Source organism: Tinamus guttatus, unplaced genomic scaffold (assembly GCF_059628265.1).
Source record: "Tinamus guttatus ecotype Peru unplaced genomic scaffold, ASM5962826v1 Tinamus_guttatus_pri_ptg000472l, whole genome shotgun sequence".
In the NCBI taxonomy this organism is placed as follows: Eukaryota; Metazoa; Chordata; class Aves; order Tinamiformes; family Tinamidae; genus Tinamus; species Tinamus guttatus.
Genome location: NW_028289006.1, coordinates 8,950,148 through 8,967,095, shown reverse-complemented (window position 1 = coordinate 8,967,095; position 16,948 = coordinate 8,950,148). Strand labels below are relative to the sequence as shown.

The following is a 16,948-nucleotide window of genomic DNA, read 5'->3' as shown; positions in this document are numbered from 1 at the left end:
TCATTCTATTTTAATAAGCCACATTTTGGAATATTTCTAGACTTTCTCTATTTTGAAACCTAATGTTACAGTCTCAACTAAATAATCATCTTTTACTACTGTAGGGAATAGTCAGGTTCTAAAATTTTGAAAAACACATTATCTTTTTAATAGCAATTTTTTAAACATTGTTCCCTTTTAAGGAAACAATAGATATTCATGTGTGTTATTTAAAATTCATTCAATGGAATTACTGAGTGTTGACATACAGATTTAATTTTTTTTGTAGTCTTACAATTTTAAACAAAGTTGAACTAACATATGATATACGTGGAACAAAGTTGCAGTAGCAGACTTTATTTCACAATAACCTAAAAGAGCCTCAATAATAGTATTTCTTAAAACGCTCAATGTATCTCGTATCTATTTTTTTTAATAATGGTGGCCCTGATTGTGCTTTTCTTAATATATTATCTCTACTGCTATCCCTTTCACTTACCTGACCTTAATATTTCAGAAGTGGACCTCACTCAATTCAGTGAACTGATAATACTGTAGACCAGTCAGGCAATTATTCAATACACCTTATGTGTAAATATATTTAATGGATACTTAGAAGAACTGAACTAAGTAAACTAAGATTTATATGTTTGAATACACAAACTGAGATCATTTCTTTTAAGGCACTAGATGCTTCTGAATACTCTTAATGGTCATGAACATATGGAACTAATAGCCATTGTGCAAACAGTTTTTGTGCTGTTTTCCAATCATGTAGCATTTTTATAATTGGCAATAGATTTCATATAGAATTTTTTCATAAAGCTAATTGTGACTTTTTCTTTCTTTTTCTTTCAAGATCTTCCCTATGTAAGGTCCTTAATAACTTACAGTTTCTTAATGGTGAAAACATAAATTACCATACTTTACTCAAAACTGAAGGAATCAAAGAATCAGAATCAATAACTTTTCTGGAACTTTGTCAATCTCAAATTGAAGAAAATGTTCTACTTAAGAAAACAGCTGCCAGCTTGGGGTATGTATTAATGTGAATGCAAATTGCCTTCAGAAGCATGTTCTGATGTATACTTAGGGTAGTTCACTATGCTTTTCCTGTGAATTTTAATTAGATTTTCACTAGAAACATGGATTATGTTAGTAAAGAAATTATAAATTGTTAAGCTCGTTGTAAAGAATATTGCACCTGTTTTCTGAATATTAAAAACAGAAAAGTCAAGGGCCACAAATGTTTTCATAGCAAAATTGCAATATTGCATTCTCTTTAATATCCAACTCTTTGGTTGATTTTTGGAAAGAACTTAGGCCTGTGTGGTACTGAATATTTCCGAGAGCAGGTGAAGCATCTAACATTTGACTTTGTTAGATCAGGTAAAGTTCAGGTGCTAAATCATGAAAAGTACTTGTATTTTTTCAGAATCTCACCATTTTTTATTTTCACATAAGTAGATGTATTTATGGTGTCTTATTACAATCTAATGAGATATTACTTTCCATGTATGGGGACAGACCAGTGTGGTATTATTGGATATTATGTCTTACTGTCTTATTTAGTAACTCCGTTACTGAGTCGCTTTAAATTCTTCATCTCTTACAAAACTAGGATTTCCTTGAAAATAGATTGAGATTTAGTTTGGATTTAGTTTGAAAGAAACTATATGGTGTGGTTTCTCTGACAGATGTAGTGCCTAGGTAACTGGTGCTTTCTAACCTGTTTGAAGTAGGGGTTTTTTTTCCTTCTGGATTTTTTTAAAGGAAGAAAGGAGAAGAAAGCAAAGAAAAAATTATTAAAATATTCACTTTACAGTAGAGATCGTTTTGTCCTGTCCTAAGTTTAGGGCCCGTTTTGTTAAAAATGCTGATTGGTTTAAAAATGCTAAAATAGAATATGATTTGTGATAGGGCTTTAATAAATTCTCACTTTTGCATACATTTCTGTAAGAAAGTTGATGCAAGAGCAAGATGCTGTTCACAAAATATAATGGATTATTTCTCCATGGTCCACATGCGTGTACAATTAGATCAGTAAAGAAAAACTTTAGTAATACCAAGTAATATAACTAATTAATGTAACCAATTTTTCACATCCGATTTTTATAAGATTTTGAAAATTCATTCACAGCAACTTTTAAATTGGTAAGCTTGAGATGGTTGAAGTATCATATATGAAATTTATTTTTAAAATGCATTTCTTATTGGTTAAAGCCCTCTCCATTTCATTTTGGCTAAACATACATTCTATGCATGATTTAAAAACCATTGAAAACTGCAGTTCATAAAAGAAACCCTAAACAACATGTACATATATAAACTTTAACAGCACAGCTATTATGCATACATACTGCAGTACTTTATCCAAATTGACTGAATTAATGTGACATTGCTTAAGAACAGGCCAAAAATAGAGCAAACTTCTGCCTGCCTCACATCTTGCTAAGTTATGAGCCCCTGTAGGTACGACCTCAAGTATGTAAGCTGCCAAAAGTAATCACTGCTTGGTTCCCTAATCCATGTTTCATACACCACTGCTGCTCAATTAAGTTGTCTGTGCTGTTTCTGCCAGCAGAGTTACTGTTATTACCATGCTTAAGAATTACATTTATTTTTAATTAAATTTCTTCATTCTAATAAATGCCTCTTGTCATATAATCTTCAGATATCTTGTAGACAGTAATCTTATATAAAATTATTACAACACTTTGGTTGCAATAATTTGCTTTCAGTAATTAGATAGGCAGGTATCTGGCTAGTGGAAGTTGAAATTTGTAGGTACTAAATTTGTAATATACTGAAAATAACAGGAATCTTGTAAATGGCATTGCAGTAGAAAAAGCGTAAAGTAACCTCTTCCAAGTATTTCTAAAGGACTTCTGTAACCTGTATGGGAACATCAGAAATGATGTTTATGTAAGTGTCCCCTAAGACAAATTAGATTTTACCATACAACTACAGAAAAAAAAAAAAAAACACTTTAAAATATGAGTACACTACTTGAATAGTCCACATTTCTTACAAACAATTGGATGCTAACTGGAACAAAATAACCTTTTTTTTTAACTGGTTGACTTACAAAAATCACAGTAGGGCAGCGATATGAGAAACATAATATTAAGCTGTGTATTAAGCTAGCACTGAAACAGATAGGGGTAAATCTTATTTATGATTTACCTGTAACTTTGTAACACTATAGACAAGATTCTTTATCAGTATTAGCATCAGCAGATATTGATGCAGAACTGAAAAATTCTCACATTGAACATATGCATAAAGATGAATATTATTTCTTATTTGAGCTTTTCTGGCAAAGTTTGTTTTATCTTGGGGGATAGGAGGGCCATAGTCTGTTTCCTGTTCCAGAATGAACTCCTTTCTTGTTAGGCTGACAAATTAGGACATCCAAGAAGATGGAAAAAATACAGTTTTGTGTTACTTGAGAAATAGTCTACTTTTTCATGCCCCATTCCTCTTTAGTATATGTTCAAAAATATGTTATGAAGACATTCGTCTGAACTACCAAAATACTATAATGAAATCATTGCTTTAAGAAGGTGCATATGTCACTTACCCATGTTTTTTACCATCTCATTCTGAGAAAGTGATGCTCTTTGAATACAGCAGCACTCACTGCACGTGTGGGAGAGGAAATTCTGTACAAAATGTGTTGTGAGCAAACTACCAATGCTATGAGTGGATGTTCAGACTTCCTATCTATGAGTCAGTGTTTTCCCCTGCTCTTCCCCAACCTGGCATGCGAAACTGGGCAGCACTTAGTCTGGCTTTATCAAGAAGGTATTGATGGATGCTTCTGGTGGATGAATGGTAGGACTGGAGTCATTGCTAATAAATCCCTGGTTTGAACCCCCAAATAGTTTATAATCTGAAATCTATTGCTCTTATCCATCCTCCAAGCCCCAGGGAAACCCTAACATAAGTCAAGAGGTATATTTTTAGTAGGTAAGGTACAGGGAGGTGTGTTTGCAGCGCCTTTTCTGAAAGTGGGTTCTTGTTCCATTGGTAGCAGCAGGGCAGCTGTTCTAGCACAATTGTACCTTGCTCCAAAAGTCCAATCTCTTCCTCTTCTTGCTTATTATCCCTTTTTTCCTCATTGCTAAAGCAAAGTATTAGGGAATTTCACATTTGTGCCAAAATTTGCATAGAGAGTAAAAATACTTCCCTTGTTAAAATCAAAATGAGACTCTAGTTAGCAATTAAGATTAGAGCTTCCAAAGCTGGAAGCCATAAAACTGGCTGTAGCAGAACTGCCAGATGTGACTACCTTACACTGCATAGCAAGCAGCCAGGCACGATGGACTCCGGTGCTTCCATCAGGAGCATCCCATTTCTTATTTTGTCTAGAGGCCAACTTGTAAAGTGTCATCTCTACCTTAACCAGAAGCAATCCCAGAAGAGGGAGTGTGACCAGACCCTTTCATCTGTAATATTATAAAAGTTCTGAAAGGCAGATAACTGATTTGTAATAACTTAAATTCTGAAAAGGAAATCTTGCAGTAACAAAGGCTTTAATGGACTAAAAAGAAAATAAAAAAAAAAAAAGAAAAAAAAAGTTGGGAAATAATTGATATGTTGTTTTGTGTTTTTTTTTTTCTTTCTTTTTTTTTAAATAATTGAACATCACTAAAGAATGTTTTTTTACAAGTATGGATTCGTTTCCACAATAAACATTATAAAAGCTTTGCCTTTCAAGAATGATGAACACAAGGAAAATTCTGTTATTCAAACAATATATTTAGAATGTGATTTTTCCAGACCCTCAAGAGAATCCATCTTGTTTCTGCTTTTTCTCTTGCATCACTGACCTAGAATTGGCTTTATGCTTCTTGGAAAATAGCTCCAGGTGCAAGATCTCTGAATCTATCTATACTATCAAAGGAAAATGTTTTCCTACTTTCAAAAGCATCTGCTACCTAATAACATGGATAAACACTACCTAAATGCAGACACCCTTCCCTATCTGTAACAATTAGTTCATGTTTGCTCTTACATCTCCTTGTCATTTAGATGGTGTAACACTAAGAACTAATGAGAGCCAGATTTCATAGGTTAACATCGCTGGGCTCTTTTTAACAATCTGAAGGGAAATCAGGTGGTCCATGTGCCTCTAGTACTCCATCTTATCCCTCTGCCAGGCTAATACAGCTTAGCAGATTTAAAACCACAAGTCAAAAGTGAACAAATACTAACAAGAACTCCACTGAATTAACTACTGTTTAACAGTAAACTGCTGTTAATCTGGAAAAAAAATGCAGAGAGTTCTAATTTTCCACAGAAAATCAGTCTAGCACTTTTCCTTACATTATTAATAAAAATACTTACTTTTGAAAAGTTTCTGTTATCCTAAATTCTCTCTAGGGATTGTGGTTTCTTTTTTAGAATCTAAGCTTGGGTTTTGTTTTTGTAGTTCTGATCTAAATTTTAAAATTGCTATTATTTTTATATTAACTTTCCTGATTCCTAAATTAAATAGGGTTATTAAGGCTATTACCTGATTTAAAAGAAAATTACTTCAAATCCTTTAAGGTCTGTGGCTGCATATGCCTCTAACCACACAATAAAATAACATTGAAATGACTACCCAGTGCATATTCCAAACAGACTGAAAAAGAAATTAATAGAGTAAAATGATTAATCTGATATATATTGGTATATTTGAGATACTACAAAAGTAGAAAAGAGTGATCAAGATTTATAAACACAATAAATTGGTTTTCAGTCAGAGTAATTCACTATGTGAAGCATATGAAAATTTGTAAGGCTACTTGAGAATATAGGGTAGATTAGGAAATAACAGGGTATTTTGTTTTTAAAGAAAATGTTTACAGTTTAAAACACATTATTTTGTTTCTTCAGAATTGCCTCTTCCATTGATGATGCACAGAAACAATGCCAGTACTTTAATCAGCTGATGAAACTTAGTTTCGAACATCGACGTGCACATGAGTATGGTGAACTAAATAGAAGTGACAGAGATGTACCAGAAGCACTGCACAATCATTTAAAACAAACATCCACTGGCTGCCTGCAGGAAAATAACCTCTTTATCATGGGTGCGACGGAAAATAAACAGGTCTTGTTGGATCCTTCTGAAAGATGGATTGCTACTCACAATATTCAGGCCACATTCATTAACTCCTCCATACCTGAGCACCGACAGGAAAATAAAGAACATCACAGACTAAAACAGGAGAGCACTGAATCTTGCATTAGTTATGACGGGGAGAGCAAAGACAACACTAACAAGTCAGCCCAACTCATGTTGCAGCAGTCAGTTTCAGGAAGTAATGCAGGAAGAAATCTCCAGCATTTTGATATTAATACAAAAAAGTAAGATACAGACGTTGGATTGCTTTCAAATAGACTATATGGATAGGCAGTAAGTGTATTAGAATACATGTGTATAAGGATCTAAGAGAAACCTCTAAATTAAGAGAATACTAACATTTTCCCATGATTTCCTAGCTTCTTTCTTTTTCACAGTACATTCATAACACCAATTTATGAACACTCAAGTAGTGTAAGGTGTTTGCAGTGCTATTCATCAGAGATTCCAAATTCATCTGAGCTGAGTTTACAGTGAGCATGGTTTAGAAGGCAGGAGGGAAAAGCTGCTCGAATCTACCATGCTACTCCCCTGACCTTAGGCCGGGCTCCTGTGGCTGAGTGAGGATGATGATGATGATGATGAGTGACGAGCTAACTGTGTGCCCTGCCTTTGGCACTCCCCCAGCACGCCCCAACCCGCTCCTTACCCCTACAGGCAGGGGTGAAGGGCCAGTTCAACTTGTTCCATGTCCCCATATATTCTCCTGCATGAGGCGAGCTGCTTTATTTCCTCCTTAGAATATCATTGCCACTGGTTCATGTGGTTCTGGAGTTACTGTTGGGGAAAATAGAAGCCAAAAGTTCTGCTGTGAAGATAGGAAAGTTCAGTTATGACTCTCTTGTAAGAATTCAGTTTCAAGTTTCATAAATATGCACATATCTTCAATACCCATGTGGATCGAGCATCATTTCTTCCTTTTCCTTAGAGTGGTGGTGAATAGGCAGTAGTCCTTAGTCTGTACTTTAGACGATAACAATTTGTTATAAAATGTTCTATTCTGGAAGACCACAGAATTCATTGTTACCTCTCAGGAAACTGGGAGTCAGTATATGGAAATTGAAAGTCTGAAAAAAAAAATCTAAAAGGTTTCTTCTTTGGCTGCTAAAATAATCCAATTTTACTGGCAAGATTATGTTATTTATAAAGGTCCTTATTTCACTACTAGGCTGCATATGTCAGCATCAGTGATTCAGTCCATTTGGAGGAAGTACCATGCCAAGAAGGCTGGCTGCACCAAAACAGAGAATGATCAGTTTACAGATGCTTCAGGAAAGAAGCATGAAGCTGCCACACTAATCCAGGTTGGTTTAGAGTATTCACTCTGCTTATTTTTCAGATTTAATAAGAAACAATCTTATTGGTTATGTGAACTTGCAAGTCTTCTCTCCCTTTTTTATGATTTAATTGTATTTATTTTATTTAATCAGTGTAAGTTTGATGTTTCTAAAAGAAAACTTTTTGCTCAAAAGTTTTTTAGAAGCATAAAAATATTTTTCCTTTTATATCAAAAATTTCCCTGAACTAGTTTTGCTTGATTTAATTATAATTAATTCTAATTACTTGTAATTATAAAATTGCATATTTTAATTATAAACTATAATGTATATATATTAATTATAAAATTAATCTTAATCTTATAGACATAAAATGTGTTGTGCTCATGTTATTGCTGGGGAATGTCTGTGCTGTCAAACTGTCAGAATAAGCAGCGCATTGTAGCTTGTATCTGTACAGCTCTCTAGTCTTCTCATCTCCTGCATCCTGCCTATCCATGTCTTCCTTTTTCTGCCCATGTGCCCCAAAAAGGATAGCTTTATTCATACTGTTTTAGGAACAGGCCCTGGCCTAGGCTCTCCCAGGCTAGCCCTGGTAGATATTGGGATAACAGTTAAACAGAAATGATTGCTTCATGTCAGAACTCATGTCCTTGCCTTGACTCTGTTTCATTGGCTAATCGGATAGAGCATTTAGAAAGAAAGCTGCAAAAGACTACATTTTGAAGCAAATAATTTAAATCTCAATTCACCAAAGGGTTTAGTTAAAAGTATTCCAAGTTGTAAGTCTTTGATAAAAATGTCAATAGTACCAGGGTGATTTGGGAGCAGCAGTTCCACTTTCAGACCAAAAATCTATGTAACTCAGCAGTCTCTATTCAACAAATGACCAGTAGTAAAATGCTTAGTAAATATACCTACTAAAAGTAGTTGAGTTCGAATATTTTCTCTAATATACTTTTTTTCAGCTTGTAGCAGTCAATAATTTAGGAGCTGGAGCAGAAATTTGTTTCTGGAGTACAGTGTGTAGGTAGTAAAATCACCGTTGCTCTCCATACATTTATTTAGTCCATTTTTGAACCTGTTTATACTTTTGGCCTCTACCACATATGAAAGTGCTGAGTTCCACAAATTTATAAAATGAATAAAAAAATGCTTGCTTTATTTCAGACCTGATAATTTCCAGAGTTAGTACGAAAATTGTATTTGTTAATTGTATTTGTTCACTCAGTATTTTATGTGGATGATTATAAATATCTGAACATAGAGAACAAAATGCAAACAGTGAAAAACAAATGAGGGAAACGTATGTGTAAAAATACTGATATTGTCAATAATTTAAAAATTATGCAGTCATTTCAACAATTCAAATAAACCTTTTAATATTAAGCCCACCTTAATATTTAGTTTACCTTTCCTATCTTAGAGCCTTCCCTGGAAAGCCACTAGCAGTGAATAACAGTACATATTCTAGGACCATGGATTTTTTTTTTTTTTGCATCATATTTTGAATGCTTGCTCATATACGTCTGAAACCCTAATTAATATCAAACAGTGATTTTGCAGATGTGTTGATGTCTTGAATTTAGTTTTCCTAGTTCCATCTCTGTCATTCTGGTCTCTGAAGTGCGTGGCTAGATCTGATTCTATGGCCTCGCAAGTATGTTTTTCTAACACCTTTCTTTTTCTAGCCCTTCTTTGTTCTATTTCCGTTTTTTCTTTTTTTTTCTTGCATAAGATTATGCCTACTGATGATATATTTTTAAACAAAAATCTGAGATGGTTAAGAAAGAGGACATGAGATCTTTCCAAGAATTGCTACTTGTAAACTCTAAGACACTTAGTGCAAGTGTATTTTTATTCTCAGTAATTTGAAAGTTAACACTCAGCTTTTTCTTCTGTAGTTTTTCCTTTCAGTTTATAATAGTCCCTGAAGGAATTGTCAAATAATTAATTAGCTGACCCAGGTTCGTAGTTGAGGGAGTTGCAGGATTCCTTTCTGCTTACTTGTGGAGAGCCTCCTGAGTACTCTAAGCTTTAGACATATGCTGGCATTTAATTTGTCTTGTAGTTTTAAATGTCACATAAAGTTCAAAAAACAGATCATTGAGCTATTAAACCAAGGCCCAAGATGTTTTATCTCCCTAATGGGATAACATAGAGAATCTGGATTTGGGTTTGATCTATGGCTTTGTATAACATGCTTTAAATTTTTTGTTTAGGCATTCTGGAAGGGCTTTCTGTTGCGAAAGAAACTGGCCAGTGCTCTTGCAGCTGTTAAAAGTGATGAAGTGGAGGATGACTATGAAGAAATAACTGTGGATGATTACACATTTCATGAAGTAAGCACAGTCATTAGCATAAAAATTTCATGTGAAAAAGAAATATTATTTTAAAGCAATCATGTAAATGTTGAAATAAAAGAAATTGAAAGGAGTGCCAGACTTAGAATTACATGTTGGATGTCTAAAGATAAAGAAGCATTTGCTATATATAATTCATTTAAATGTATTTGTCATGGATTAATTGCTTCCTGCTCTTTGAGAGGCTCTGGTAGTTTCTGTGCTGTTAATATCACACCTACCACAGAACTGCATATATTTCTACAATTGGAGGACAAACAAATGGGAATAAAGAAAGAGATTTTTATTAGTATTAGTGTTTTAATAATACTGATTGTGGTAGCTAACTTGGTAAACATAATAAATTAGTTTCCAAATATTACAAAATCTAAAATTTTTTATTCTGACTTGCTGACCATTATCAGGAATTTTCTTAAGTACCACAAAATAATACCTAGGTAAAAGATCATGAGATATGTTAGTGGTGGATCAACCTTAGATGTCTTTTGCTCATTTATACGAGAAAATGAGAACAATAAAGAAAAAAATAAGCTGGGGCTTAGTATGCGGTCATGTGGTGTTAATAGAGCCCTTTAAAGGACTCTATTTCAATGGATTCAAAGGATTGAAATTGAGTCAGAAAATTGCACTTAAGAAATTAAAGCAGGCTTCTGATATAATTAAGTAAAAAATAAAAGGATCTATTGGATCAATCTCCTAATTGTGCTTCAGTAAGCAAGCAAAAGAATCGAGTGGCTTTGCTCCTTGTTCCCTCAAAAGAGACAGCCTGCCTAGTTCTAGACTCAGTATGCACAGTAAGTCAGCTGTTGATGACTCACCATGTGTATTTGCTTGGAGTACTGCTTTCTAATTGTTCATGTTCATTACCTTCTTTTTTTATGATTTCATGTGAAGCAAAGAAAACAGTTAGCCATGTGGCCCGTGGAGTCCTAAGTTGATATGATTGAGGCTTTTTTTTTCTTTTTTAATGTAATGAATCTTTGTCTATAAATAGTGATGTGCTTATTCAGCTGCTGCATCCTTTCAAGAGCCATTTATCAACATTCCACTGCAATTCTGCAGAGGAGACTCATGTGATATCCTTACTACTGGCAGGCTGAGACCCTGTGTAGCCAGAGTTCACATACCTATATATCTCATAGAATGTTATGAAAACCAAACACCAGATATGTTGCTAGTTGGAGCAGGGCAGTTTGTACCCCAAAGAACTGGAATAGTGTTTAATTTTTTCTTCCCTCTTTGAGCAGCTGTTTTGAGATAGGTTTTTCAGAATTACCATCTGATTGTAGGAGCATGTTTAGGACAAGAGTCCCAAGAATCGTTTAGTAAATGGGAAATGTTGTGTGTTTGTAAACAGAGATATGGCTTATATTTTGGATTTTTTTTATTTTTTTAAATTTTTTTTTTAATTTAAAAATACATGCAATAAGGAGCAGTCTCATTAGCTGATGTTCTCTGATCCCTGGCTTCTTTCTAAAATAATAAAAAGCAGAAAGTTTAGGGATTTATTTTTCATGTAGGAAGGAAGTAGCTGTTCTTATGTATTAAAGAAGGAAAATCATAGATTTTTGTTCCATAAAATCACAGAATCGTTATGGTTGGAAAAGACCTTCAAGATCATCGAGTCCAATCATAAACCCATCACCACTATGCCTGCTAAATCATGGCCCTCATCCACATACTTCTTGAACACTGCCAGGGACTGTCCACTAAGACATCTAAGAAATACTTGCAATATTAGCAAAAAGTGATTAAGAAAAGGTCAGACTTTTAACAAAATGTGGTTAATTAAAAAGAGCCTTAGTATTTTTCAATTTTTTCCTCCAGATGATTTTTTTTTGGCATAGTTATCGATGGTTTCAACAGGGGCGCTTTCTTCATTTTTTTTTTTCTTTTTCATACATTCCCCTAAAAGAGGGCAGTCATCAGGACAGCAGTTCTCTAGATAGTTAAATTTTATAGAAACATTTGGAACAGTTTTAATTTCTTACCTAGGACACATAGTCTAAATAAATAAATAAATAAATCATAATCCAAATAAAATACCCTGGTTTGAATTATTCGGCAATGGGTCAGAAGTTTCTCTACTGTAATTCAACTGAACCATGCTTATTCCACTCTGTCTTGCCCCAATAATCCTATATATATATTTTTTTTAATTGTTCAACTGAGAACTAACTGAATAATTTTATTCCATCTGTCTTTCTGCAAAATCATTGCGTTTGGACAAGTGATCCTGAGGCTGGGAAGAAGAGGACAACAGAGCAGGCAAAACACCAGGTCGTTTTAGAGGGGCTTGCACTGTAGCACCCTCTGGTGTTACCACAAATCTCTTCTTTCATTCCCTGGCCCCGGACACTGCAGATTTGTTACTTCAGCAGAGACAAGCAGGAAAAGCTTGGAGGAGTCTGTACTTCCTCTCCCTTCCTTTCAGGCCTCGGTGTTTTATAGCAAAGTGCTGAAGCTGAGCCAAATAGTGACACATGGTATCAGTGGCTGTCTGCCGGGCCTCAAACAAGCGTGTAGGGAGGAGTGCGCATCGCTGGCATAAGAGGTCCCATATGCTGGGGTGTGAAGGAAGAGAAAAAGATCTGGACACCATTTTGAACAGCAGATTTCACTGCTGATAGAATGAGGGAAGTGAGAGAGAGGCGCAGAAAAACCTTTCCTTATCTCAGACCAGTACAAACCTACAAAATCCTGTCCAAAAGTTTAGAACGGTATACCCTTTTGTAATGCCACCCTTATTTTTATAACAGCATTATGCAAAAATCAGTCATTATGATTTAATTCAATGTTATCTGACATTCCACAAAACCGCTAGCATCCTGGTGTCCATTAAAACAATTTCCAAATATCACAGTGCAGTAAGTCAATAATACATAGCATTAGGAACCAGACTTCATTAAATAACTTTTCAATATCTTCATTTTAACCTCAGTAGATTTGGTGCTTTCTGGAAAGTAAGACTGTGAAATACCATGGGAAAAACTGTAGTTTTTTCCCAGGATTTTTTTTTGTTTGCACCTTTTTGTGCATGTTGAGCAGAAATATATATTATTCGTATAAATTTATTGCATCATATCATGTTAAAAAGGGATTGTCTATGACTAATCTGGAGGAAATGCCTTTAGCGAGCTTGCAATAGTGTGAATAGTAATCATTTAACCTGAACAATTTACTGATATCTCCTGGTGTTCACATCAGCCCCCATGAACTGCCAAGACTTTCAAAGGCAATTGATGGCAGTAGTGTTATGTCTGTTGTATCATAAAATGTCTAACAGGCTATCCCAGATGAGATGAAATATCTGGCCAACAGATGTCTCAGAAGTATGAGCCTGGTATTCATATTCATTTTATGTCTTTCATGTGGACTTTGGAGAATTCCAGCCTCTCTGCTCCATAAGGCTGATCTTAGGATACCCTTTCATCAGGCAGTCCATCCATGTCGCAAATGGTCTACAAGGGAGAGCTCACTTTACCTCTGGTGGACAAAAGCTGGAAACACACTTGATACAACACTTAATTTCTGTTCCATGTAGCCATTAGCATTTGCGTTTTCCTGACAAGAATAAGACAAATGCAAAATGGCTGAATGCACCAGTGACACAAAGCTGAACCTGCTGAGTGGGATCTCTTTTAAAGACAATTTTCTGCTCAGAAATATAGACATAGAATAAATTACTGAGTTTAAACAGTAAGCTGGCACATAGGCATAGATCTTATTATCATCAAGATACATACCAACGCAGATGATTATATGGCAGAGAATGCAAATGTCATCTTTCCTTTTTTTTTTTTTTTTGGGCATTTAGCTTAAATTGGTTCAGAAAAGCTCACAGTAGTTTGCACAGATACAGCTTTCAAGACTTAATAGAAAGCTTCTTTAAGTAGATAATGACCTGCGAGGCCTCCTACCTTGTGGCTTGCTCTTTTCTGAAATAAAATTCATAGTGTTTGACACCTGAGTATGCCAAATAAAGTAATGATTATAGGGAAAGTGGAAGATACTGAGGTACCTGGTAAAACCCAAAGTGGATATAGTGTTTGCTGTAAATTTTAACAGCTTATTTCATTTCAGTGCTTTTATAACAGTTACAAACTAGAACAGAATATGCTTTAAAACAGAGAGAGTTCAAAGTGAGACAATGCAGGAATAAGAAGTTTGCCCTTGCAATATGACTCTTAATTTAGTGACTTCTGAGCTTCAGCAAATTTGTTGGGTCCGTAGGGGACGGCCTTCCGTCATTTTTCTCACCCAGGAGCTGGCTGCTGGCTGCTGCTTTAGTGCCTGCTCTTCTCAGCATTCTCTGCTGTGCTCTTGCAGAGGTGTCCTCACTCACCCTGATGGACTTATCCTGACACCTTGAAAGCTGTTTCTAGGGCAGGCAGAATCTTTTGTTCTCTCCAGGCAACTCAAACTTCTATCAATGTGCAGGAGTAGAGACAAAACAAACTATGATCTTCCTTTTGCTATCTAGTCATGCCCTTTAAAAATGTAACTATGTAAAATGCAAGCAAACTAAAATGAAATCCATTGCAACTTCCTTCATCAAAGGTGATTTTGCCTGAGATAAAGGGATGTTCTTCTTCCAAGACTGATTCTCTAGATTTTTTTCATTCCAGTATCTTTGACAGCTTTTGAAATTCATGACATTTTGAGTTATTCATACTAGGCCATAGTCATGCCTAATTTTTTGCTTGCCTTCCCATTGCAACTGTGTAGCAGTCATCTGTGAGTATATAGATGTATATGTGTATAGAGTATATAGATGCCTTTACGTGCAGACTCATACCTTAGTTTCTTATCTTTTTTATTATTATTATTGTGATAGAAGCTTAGAAGCTAGCTTATATTTAGTAACGCTTGAAAGTGTTATGGCACGTTGAGCAACAATTTTTTAGAATATATATCTCATCCTTAGCATTCTTAGCACATGTTCATATTGGATAAGTGCTTGGAGTTTTGGTGTTTTGGTTCTTTTCAGATAATCTTTTCAGATGTAGTTTCTCTTAGACTGCGAACTTTTGATTGCAGGCTTGTGGCAGTGGTTGGTGTTTTCCTTCTATTATCAGGAAATAAGTGCAGCCTATGGATTAGATGTCCATAACATTTCTTGTATCTTGACACTTTGCACACGTCTAGCTGTTGTAATTGCTTATAAATGTCAGATTAAGATCAAGCCTTTCTTTGTTTTATGTTGCAAAGAATATGATCTTTTTGATTTTTTTAATTGATTATGAAGTTAGAGTGTTGTAGCAGAACAAAAAAGTGTATAATGGAAATTTCCTGAGATACACCTTCTTGAAACAGAAGGAAAACCCCTATCCTAAGTAACATATTAAGAGATCAGCTTTGTAACTGGATGTATACCAGCAGTCTCTTGATATGATTTTGCTTTTTCAGCTGCCAAATTAATGAATGGCAAATTATTTTAAGCCTGTAGCCTCATTTGATACATAAGGCAATGAGGTTTTTTGTAGCTTTTGTGTAGTTTGTGATTATGATTATCTAAAATAATAAAACCTTGTTTTCTGGTTATCTAGCATATAGATATCAAAGACTTGGAAGTAAGTTGTTGTAGAATCAGTGTATACTAAAACAGGAACCTGAATGTTGGGCATTATGGTCATTGCTCACATCTCAGTTCCTTCATAGCAAGTGTAGAATGTGCTCTACTTGTGTTCTGGCTCAGTTCTGTAATGCCAAATGAAGCGTCTTTAATGTTTAAATAGAAACTGTCTCCAGAGCCTGTCTTTACCTACCTCTTGATCAAGTAGCCAGACTGAAGTACTTTACAGAGGAAAACCAACTAATGAACCATGGCACTAAAATACTGTTTGGAATCTGTATTCAGCCAATAACCATGTCAAAGTACTGTAATTTCATTAATTAACTATGCTAATCAGTCTTATTTCTCTAAAGTCAAAGTCAAACATCTTTAAATAAACAGACCAAGCACAGGAGCAATGTATAAAAGAAAAAAAAATTGCTGGACTGTTTTACACTAATTAGCCTCATAGGAAAGTATTTCTAATAGCTAAAGATATCAGTGTAAGTGCAAGTAGTAACAGACCTATCAGTTCTTCTCAGCATCTGAATTCTTGTGAATCTGTGCTAACAATTCCAAATTTATTGAATATAATGTCCCCAAGTTCTTTGGGTTTTTTTTCTTGGTTGAGTTAAAACTGACATTTTAGATTAAGTATAGTTTGTTTGTTTTAAGGATCTAGTTAAAAGTCTGCTACTTAGCACGTGCACATGCACTGATTTCTATTGAAAAAGGCTTTAGTAATGTCTATTTATAAATTTCAGGAACTCTCTTTCCATGACTTGTCCAATGATTGATTTCTGGATGATTGACATGAATCTTTCCATTTCCATGATCTTTCCATTTTCTTCTATTTTCTTCTTAGTGTTTCAGTTGTCAAAAAAAAGAAACGCTGTTGCTTTTTTTTCAGTTCTGTCTGTTGCTATGTCTTTGTATTTCAGTTTTATAAAAGCTAAAGCTGCTATATCATTAATCTCCCTCAAGCAGTAATCTACCTTCAGTTCTCAGAATTCCCATGTAATCTTCATCTGGATTCATTGTAATCTTTACTCTTAAGTAAATTTATCATCTCACATATATTTTTGTATATGAGATGAGGTAGTATGGGCCCTGGGCATAACTTTAAGAGCATGTGCAACAGAGCTTCTTAAAAGTCAAGAACTTTGAGTCACACTCTTAATAAAGTGGTTAGACATCTTTGCACTAAGGATGTGTTCAATATATCAGTATCAACTTCTGTGCTCTTTGGGAAGAGGACAATAAGATGGATGAAAAATTAGCTGGACTGCCAGGCACAAGGAGTTGTAATCAGTGGTGCAAAATCTTGCCAGTGGATAGTAATTATTGTGGCCAAAACTGCTAACGTCATTATTAATAACCTGGATGATGGGTTGGAGTGCACTCTTAGAAAGTTTGCAGATGAGGCCAAACTGGGGACAGTAGTCCACATGCTGAATGACAAGAATGCTCTTCAAGAGCAGCTTGGACAGTCTGGGGAAAGAACTGCATGACATTAACAAGAGCAATTGAAAAGTCCAGTTATCTGGGACAGAGCAACCCCGTTCAACACTGTAGGCTTGGGGCTGACTGCCTAGAAAGCAGCTTCACAAGAAAGTGATTTAAAGTCGGTGACTGTAAA

The 16,948-nt window shown here is 35.0% G+C and overlaps 1 protein-coding gene across 1 annotated transcript in view; it reads left to right on the top strand.

Annotated features, from left to right (window-relative positions):
• Positions 1-16,948, top strand: part of LRRIQ1 (leucine rich repeats and IQ motif containing 1) — a 102,470-nt gene that overhangs the window by 25,109 nt on the left and 60,413 nt on the right. The window contains exons 14-17 of the mRNA XM_088532947.1: positions 839-1,015; positions 5,866-6,339; positions 7,284-7,419; positions 9,615-9,734. Coding sequence (XP_088389073.1) covers positions 839-1,015; positions 5,866-6,339; positions 7,284-7,419; positions 9,615-9,734 — 907 coding nt within the window. The remainder of the gene's footprint in view (positions 1-838; positions 1,016-5,865; positions 6,340-7,283; positions 7,420-9,614; positions 9,735-16,948) is intronic.